The 9,083-nt window shown below is 37.5% G+C and overlaps 3 protein-coding genes across 3 annotated transcripts; 1 reads left to right on the plus strand and 2 right to left on the minus strand.

Moving 5' to 3' along the window:
• Positions 1-348: 348 nt before the first annotated feature.
• On the minus strand, positions 349-2,590 carry LOC113291125. Its single transcript, XM_026540695.1, has 3 exons — positions 1,231-2,590; positions 596-1,075; positions 349-398 (listed from the first exon to the last, which is right to left on the minus strand). The coding sequence occupies exons 1-3, from the start codon at positions 2,588-2,590 to the stop codon at positions 349-351; spliced, it is 1,890 nt and encodes a 629-aa protein (XP_026396480.1).
• Positions 2,591-3,378: 788 nt separating this feature from the next.
• On the plus strand, positions 3,379-4,026 carry LOC113291126 (agamous-like MADS-box protein AGL62). The gene has a single exon (XM_026540696.1). It carries the CDS (start codon positions 3,379-3,381, stop codon positions 4,024-4,026), a length of 648 nt encoding a protein of 215 aa, XP_026396481.1.
• Positions 4,027-5,124: 1,098 nt separating this feature from the next.
• LOC113285911 (histone H1-like) lies at positions 5,125-6,219 on the minus strand. The gene is made up of 2 exons (XM_026534647.1): positions 5,948-6,219; positions 5,125-5,811 (listed from the first exon to the last, which is right to left on the minus strand). Exons 1-2 carry the CDS (start codon positions 6,095-6,097, stop codon positions 5,251-5,253), a joined length of 711 nt encoding a protein of 236 aa, XP_026390432.1. The 5' UTR covers positions 6,098-6,219; the 3' UTR covers positions 5,125-5,250.
• Positions 6,220-9,083: the final 2,864 nt, after the last annotated feature.

The following is a 9,083-nucleotide window of genomic DNA, read 5'->3' on the forward strand; positions in this document are numbered from 1 at the left end:
TCTGTCTCAGTTGAAACTCCACCTTGAGGAGCTAATACTACTTCTTCTCTGTTTTCATCCTCACTCCAGTACTCATAAGGACTGGACTGAACCCTCTCAGCCGATACACCTTGCATATCAGTCGCAGATGAAGCGTTAAATCTCGACTGCATCATCTCAGTCGCCATCTTACTCGATACACCATCAGTCTTAAACGGAAATTGATGTTCAAAAAACTTGACATCTCTTGACACCCGAAATTATTTCGTGTCTAAATCATATACTTGCCATGCCTTTTTACCAAACGGATAACCAAGGAAGACACACCTTCTTCCTCTACTTGCAAACTTATCCCCTTTACTACTTTGATCATGCACATAGCACAGGCATCCAAATACCTTCCATTGATGATATGGAGGCTGTTTTCCAAACAAAAGTTCATATGGAGTTTTATGATCTAAAATAGGTGTAGGCGTACGATTGATTAAATATGCAGCCGTCAATGCGCATTCCCCCAAAAACCTTATTGGCAAATTGGCTTGAAATCTCAAAGCCCTTGCCACATTCATTATATGTTGATGTTTTCTCTCAACTCTTCCATTTTGTTGTGGTGTACCTACACAGGATGTCTCAAACACTATCCCATTAGTTCGAAAGTATCCACGCAATGCATTGAACTCAGTTCCATTATCACTTCTAACAATTTTGTTTTCTTTATTAAACTGACGCTTCACAAGAGCAATGAAGTTAAGAAATGTCTGTGCAACTTCAGTTTTGTTTCGAAGCAAATAAATCCACACACCTCTTGAAAAATCATCTATTATTGTCAAAAAATAATGTGCTCCACACGATGACTGAGTCTTATACGTACCCCATAAATCTATATGAACCAACTCAAAAATACAACTGGATTTACTGAGACTATTAGCAAAACTACTCATATGATGTTTTGCTCGTGGACAAATATCACAAGCATCATTATTCTTCTTTATTAACCTACTCACTCCTTGTAACTTCTGCAAAACATTTTCTGAAGGATGTCCCATACGTCGATGCCATAGCTCATACGTATCTCCACTAACAACCATAACTTCAACTTGAGGCACACCACAGAAAATATACAGTCCACCTTGTCTCTCAGCCACTCCAATCATCCTCCTCGTCAACCGGTCCTGTATAAGACATAAACTGTTAGTACATTGGATAATACATCTTTTCTCATCAATAAGTTGTGAACCGAAATTAAGTTACAAGTTATCTGAGGCATATAAAGCACATTCTCTAGTCTCAAACCCCCAGGAAGGATAAAAGTTCCTATCTTCTCAGAAAGTGCATACTTCCCATCTGGAAGTCCAATAGTGCATGCCTTAATATCTTTTATCTCTATCATGTCATCCCTTTTATATGCGACATGATTTGCAGCTCCCGTGTCTACAATCCAAACAGTTTTATTCTTCTTACCTTGGAGCTGAGGCGTGGATTTTCTTGAGTTTAAAAAATCAAGCACCTGTTGAAGTTGTGTTGCTGTGACTCCGGTCAATCCCGACGCTTCTGATGAGGACGCTCCACCTGATTGCCTTGTGCCTGATATATTAAGGTTGTGTGCTCGAACCTGGTTGCCTGCACCTTGTCCTCGACCACCTCTACCACCGGTAAAGTTAGTGCCACTACGCCCTCTACCATTGGTTCTCCCTCCTCGACCAGATCCTCTTCCGCCTCTAGGTCTGTCTCCCCACCATTCTGGGTATCCAATACGTTGAAAACACCCATCCTCTGAGTGTCCATCTCTGATACAGTACTTGCAATGCTTGTTAGGATCATACGTATTGTTGAGTTGACGTTGATCAGATTGTACTCTGAATGCCATCACATTGTCATGTACCTCCGTAGACATAGCTACTTCTCCTATACGCAGACGCTCCGAATTCACCATTGTCTGGTATGCAACATCTGTTGATGGCAACGGGTCTCTAGCCAACAGTTGTTCACGCACGGAACTATACACAGAGTCTAATCCAATCAAAAAATAATGCAGAAAGTCTTCTTCTCTCAACATACTTACTTGTGATGCGATATTACAAGTGCACTTACCACACTTGCACTGAGGTACCTTCATGTATGTTACCATCTCATCCCATATCTTGTTCAATCTCCCAAAGTACTCAGCTACACCTTCTGCTTTCTTTTGTTTGCACTCACTTAACGAAGCTTTCAGCTGACAGATTCTTGTTCCGCTTACAACATAGTATCTTCTCTTCAACTGTGTCCACAGCAAGTTTGCATTATCATAGTCTCCCAAGCTCGATCTAATTGGTGAATCTAACGTGTTGCTAATCCATGAAACAAGCATTGACTGGACAGCAATCCACTCTTCCAACTGGTCACTATCTTCAGGTTTTGTGATTGTTCCATCAACAAAACCAAACTTCCTTTTAGCTATCAATGATCTCCTTATGGCTCTAGCCCATTCATCATAGTTAGACCCCTTTAGAACAATCGGCGTGATGATGATACCTGGACCATCACTCGATCCTAGATGGTAGACTGGATTCTTCTTCTGCATATCACACTCTATATTTTTCCCTTTGGATGAATCTGTTTCACCATCCATCGTTTTCTTTTAGGGTTCTTAACCGGCTCTTGATGCCATGTTAAGTTTTGGTAATTCACTGTGTTTCCATTCATTCATCACGTCTTTACTTATACAAGACCAAACTTGGGTTACAAAACACAAACCCTAGACCTACCGACTTGAGACCGATTACTTGGGTCTCAAGTTTGCTACTTACGTAAACAGATCATCTACATGGACTATCCAAGTTGGTCTCAGAATCCATACCGAATACGTAGGACTCAAGACACAGTCTTGAGTCCAAACACTACGTATCTCCTAATATGTCTACTTATGCGTAAACTGATTTCGCGTTTGATGATTAACAATATAAACGGCAATTCAGTTTCGATCATTCTTTGTAAACTCTATAAATGTAGACGATTACCGTTACATATGAGCGAGCGTCCTACCAAACGTTGTAGTTCATCCAAACGTAAAGATTGGGCTAGTCACTGAAAAAGAGATCCGACTCGCTGAAGGATGGCAAATGTATATGGTTTTTTATGGAAGACAAGTCAAGACACATACACTTATGGATCATATTCATGAATCTGCAGTGTCAAATTCAATCATGTATAGAGTAGCAGAGTGCAATAATGAGAATGAGAATTAATGTAAGAAAAAAAAAATTAAGACTAAATCTTTAACCAGTAAATTAATGAATTTATTACCATTTATTACTATACAACTCACACAAATCTCGACCCCTATAAATATCTGTCTTCACTATCTCACCACTCCAAAAGAAAAAAAACACAAATAATACCCGAAATTTAATTTCAATAATGGCAAGAAAACCAAGCATGGGTAAACAAAAGATCGAAATCAAAAGAATTGGGAATGAAAACACAAGACAGGTTACCTTCTCAAAACGTAAAGGAGGTATCTTCAAGAAGGCTCATGAACTTGGTACCCTTTGCGGTGCTCATGTAGCTGTAATTGTAAATTCACCTGCTGGGCAACCTTATTCATACATCAACAGTGAAACTGTTATCGATCGTTACCTCTCGGGAGATACTCGGATTCCAAATCCACCTGTCATGCCTCATCGTGAAGCCAGAATTCTTGAACTAAACAAAGAATATAGCGAGGCACTTGACAGGTTGGAAGCCGAGAAAAAAAGAGGGGCGACTTTGAGAAAGATGGCCGAAGAAAATAAGAGTAAATATTGGTGGGATCCTATTGATGATTTAGGGGTAAAAGAGTTGGAAATTTTATGCGGTGCTATTGATGCGCTCAAACTTAAGGTTGCTAAACGAGCAGATGAATTGCAGCTCAATTTAACCTCATTCTTACCAGGGAATAATTATCGAATGGGCAGCACATCTAGCTCTACAATTATTCAAAACTATCAGATCCCCAATCCCTCTCTCCCTTATCATGGATATGCCGCTGGCTTTGGTCTAAATGGAACTGGAAGCAATGGGCTTTAAGGTATCAGGTCAACCTTGTCAAAGGGAAGACTTCTTACTACCCTTATCAATGGCTTTGATTGTTTGCTTTCAGCAGTTTGTTTTTGTTGTTTTTGAGATCTAAGTACGGATGTACTTACCATTATCAATGAAATATTAATTCTTTCACTTCCTAAAACATTTAAACGTGTGCATTTGTACTGTTCCATATTTTAACAATGGCGTCTATTCTAGTTTGTAACATATAAACGCCTTATCTGGCTTCAATGCAAAATGGTATATGCGAACAAATATTGACGGCCTAATGAGGTGTCCCTTGAGGTTACAAATTTTGCCAACGTTCCTCATGAGGAGTGGTGAAATTCTTTTGTGGTACAGGTGAAGGTCTATCTCCCTCTAAAGTACCCCGAGGACTGCAACTATACAAGAGAACTCGTGAAAATCATTTCTGGTACGAGTGTTTATCAGCCAATTCTCGAATGTTTCACCAAAAAGGTAGCAGGGTAAGTTTATTGCACTTCTTCTTTATGGACCTTATGCATTTAAAGTTGTCCTGCAATTCTTCTAGGATGATCACGTAACTTTGCGTAAATTTATTTCTCGTTTGATGATTAAATCAACTATATAAACGGAATCGAGTCCCGAATAATCTTCGTTAGAAGTAAATGCCAACGGTTACCATTAAGCGTATGAGCGTCCAAGCTACCACTAATTGTAGGGTTCGTTCACAATGTAAAAGATTGGTAAAGATTGGCTAGTTATTATTACGAGATCCTACCAATGTGGATGCTCTCTAAAAGTAAAAGATACCAACATAAAGGCTTTACAAGGAAGAGAAGTCAAGATAACAAGCATTCATGTATACCAATGTAAACTTAATGCGCAGATATACAAGGATTTAACGCAGGCTGACTTTCTGAAGCTTGCTATACATGATTTCCATCCTGGCTACTAGCAAGATCTTGCCAGTTCTTCATGGCCATCTGCAAACATCCACAGTTAACTGTACACTATGTTTCTTATTTGAGATCGACTGATCTCTTCAATAAGTTCAAGAATTAAACAGATAAAAACTCTTGGAAAGATCATAGAATGCAGGATAAACCAACAAAAACGCAGTAAAAGAAACATCCATGAAATTCATAACTTCATTTTTTTACATTCACATCACATCTAAATAAACTCAGTTAACAAGATTAAAAACAAAAAAAAAACGCACACCAATTATGCTCTCTATGCATCTAATTAAGCAGCAGTAGACTTCTTAGCTCTCTTAGCAGCAGGAGATTTGATTGATTTAGGCTGTTTAGCTTTAACAGGAGTAGTAGCTCTCTTGGTCTTCTTCCCAGGAACAATTTTCTTTGCAGGAGCAGCAGTAACTTTCTTTGCTGGAGCAGCAGTTTTCTTCTTCTTTGGTGCAGCAGTAGTAGTTACGGATTTCTTGACGGCAGTAGTTTTCGATTTTGGAACAACAGCAGCAGCAGATTTCACACTTTTAGATGATGATGTTGTTGGTTTCTTCCTCTTCTTGGTCTTGTCATCAGCAGCAGCAACAGATTTCACACTTTTTGGTTTAGGAACAACAGCTTTGGCTTTGATCTCTTTCTTAGATGCATCAGAAAGCTTGAAAGAAGCTTTAATCTTAATCAATTTCTGATTAGCAACACAATTCTTCAATTGAACACCTAACATTTTCTTGTAGTTTGATGGCAATACATCTTTGTGTTTCTCTTCCATGTACTTAGCGATTGCATATGGACTCGATCCAGCTTTCTCATTCAATGCCAACAAAGATTCCTTAATCATCTGCACAATCAAAAATCGAACCCTAAATTAATCAAAAATCCCAATAAATGAAAACCCTATTAAAAAAGAAACATAACTGAAATTGAAATTGACATTGACATTAAAATTGAATTCTAGGGCTTCTTTAATTCTTTACCTGAAAGTAAGTAGGGTGAGAAGCTTTATCAGATTTAGGTTTCTTCTCTTTAGAAACCTTTTCTTTCTTCTCTTTGGGAACCTTTACTTTCTTCTCCTTGACTGATTTCTTCTCAGCCACTGGTGCTGCTTTCTCTACCTTCTGAGACATATTGAATTGAAAAATACTAGAAAAAATTTCTCGCTGGAAATCTCTGAATACTATGACGATCTTGAGAATTCCTACTCTGTGTGATTACTGGAGATATTGGTTAACTGATATTTATAGGAAAATGAGGATTTCTTTGTGAAATGGTAGATGAATTTTGATTGGTTACTTTATATTCATGCGGATCGCAATGAGAATTCCATTTGTGAAATGATAGATGAATTCTGATTGGTTAATTTAAATCAATACGGATCGCAATCCCTGCTTTCTTACGGTAATTGTATGACCGTCCATGTTGAAAGGAATCTTATCCTTTGATTAAGTTGGGAGATGTTTGTTTTTGGTACACTAGCAAAACGCCCTGTGGGATTGAGATTTGGGGTGGGGGCACGTGCCCCTCCGTAGAAGTGCTTATGGGGAAATGGTTCAGCGATGTATGTTTCATTGAGCGATAAGACTTAGGGAAAATAGATATAGCATTAGGCCTACTCCTATGCCCATACCAACAAAAAAGTTGTTTGGCGTACCAGGTGGCATAGTAAATCAATTGTGCTACTATGAGAAAACCAACAAGCGATAGACATTCTAGCGAACGATATTATGAATAATGCTGGCGATATTGAGATTATCGTTGGCGTTATACATTAAAGCGGATGATATAAATAGTATCGCCGACGATATTAATTATATCGACCACTGGATATTTTGCAACGATTATTTCCCCGCTACTGGTTCCAATATATACGCCCTCATATTTCTCCAAGGTACTCACACCTACTTCAACCTATATTTCACCAATTTCTCTATCTCTATTCTCATTTTAAATTTCATAATCATCAATGACGAGATCCAATGAAGAGAGCAATTTCTCTACCATACTATTAAGATTGTTGTGAGGTGATTGATAACTCTAGACTAATCTTCGGGAATATAAGACCGGATTATCAATTGGTTCCTGTTCACCTTGATTATTATCAAAAGACGGAACAACACCTTTTAGGGTTTATCTGTGGGAGACAGATTGATCCTTTAATAGACTTGTCTGTGTGAGACAGATTTTTTTTATTGTCAAGTCTTCGACTTTGGGTCATAGCAACTCTTAGTTGTGGGTGAGATCAGCTAAGGGAATCAAGTGCGCAGTATCCTGCTGGGATCAGAGGCGTAGGGAGTACAACTGTACCTTGGATCAGTGAGAGACTGATTGGAGTTCAACTACAGTCTAGTCTGAAGTTAGCTTGGAGTAGGCTAGTATCATGTAGCGGCTTAATACAGTGTGTGTTCAATCTGGACCAGGTCCCAGGGTTTTTCTGTATTTGCGGTTTCCTCGTTAACAAAATTTCTGGTGTCTGTGTTATTTCTTTTCCGCATTATATTTGTTTATATAATTGAAATAATACAGGTTGTGCGTTGTTCAATCAATTATAATATTCGACCTTTTGGTTGTTGATTTAAATTAATTGACACTTGGATATTGGTCTTCGGTACCATCCAAGTTTATCTCTCTTGTATTTAAATTGAGACTCGCAGTTTGCTTGAGTAAGATATAAATCGAGAGATTGAGATATAAACTCTTTGATATACTTTTTGTCTAGATTGAGAATGACTGTCTAGGTTATTCTCTAGAAAGTATTGGAGTTTGTCCATACAGATTGCTAAGCGAAATATTGGGTGTAGTTGTTAGACCCCCGCTTTTTCAATTTATTTTAATTTAAGTTATGAGTCATGTAATTTAATTTAAGTTACGTATTTTAGTTTAATTTATTTATTTTAATTTAAGTTATGAATTTTTATTTAAGTTAATGAGCAACAACATTTCAAATTAATCAACTTTTCATTTCAAACTAATATTAAGTAGAATGCAACAACAACATATCAAATTAAAATGCAATACTTTATATTAAAACTTAATTTAATACATCAATCATTTAGAGGAACTACTACATCAAACTCACCATCAGTTCCATCATCATCACTATTGTTGTTAGTAAATCCAGCTTGTTGTTCAATCTGTGCTTGAATTCTGTCAAATTCAATTTGCCACACATGTTTTTGCTGGGCGTTCAAAATTGAAATGTTATCTTGAAGAATGTTATGCTTATCATAGTCAAAAATTTTCTTGAGAAAGACGACTTTTTTTACTCTCCCTGTTTTGAAATTTCCTATCAACTGATCTTTGCTTCTCGACGGTCTTTTGATGTTCCATAAGCTCCGCCATATTAAATCCACCGGAACTCCCTCCTTCTTGAAATAATTTTCTAGCTAGTCTTGCATTTTTCCTCCCTGGCAGTTTTCTCTTACCATCATCATAATTATTAAAAAATAAATTACCTTTTGGGTTTCTTGCAGTATCTAGTGAAGAATTTGAATTTGGTGTTGAGGGAGAAGAATTATATGGTGACCTTTCAGGTACTTGTTGATTAGTTAATAAGAAATCTAGATTATATTTGTTCAACACCTTCAAAATATGATAACAACTTTCGAAAGCGGACTGTTTACCATGTTTTCGCTTCCAATCTCGAACCTGTCTTTCAAAATCAACATCCACTTGACCACTCTCCTTGCCTGCTCTCTTGTCTTGCATTATTAATGCAACATAAGCGGTTACTTCCCTGTTAATTACAATGAAGTGTTTTTCCAATCCTTTGGATCACGAGAATTGATGTTCATGGTTTGTTCTTCATATTTATCAAATATATTATCCCACATGGTGTTACTGTTAGAGCACTGCTCGGTCGAACTCGCATGCGTTGCTATCTCAAGCATTTTTGTCAATGTTAGTGATCAAAACTATAAGTCTTGATTTCTAGTCTACTTATAGCTAAGTCTCGGACTAGGATAGAAAGTGTATTTGAGCTCAAGACTCCATGGCGATCATCATACAAAGACGAAGAACTATCCAAGGAACAGGTGGAACTTCATCGACTAAAAGGTATGTGGAGACTTGAACTTATCTATCACTCAAAAGTCTATCTACTTTATATCCTATCTT

Source organism: Papaver somniferum, chromosome 6 (assembly GCF_003573695.1).
Source record: "Papaver somniferum cultivar HN1 chromosome 6, ASM357369v1, whole genome shotgun sequence".
In the NCBI taxonomy this organism is placed as follows: Eukaryota; Viridiplantae; Streptophyta; class Magnoliopsida; order Ranunculales; family Papaveraceae; genus Papaver; species Papaver somniferum.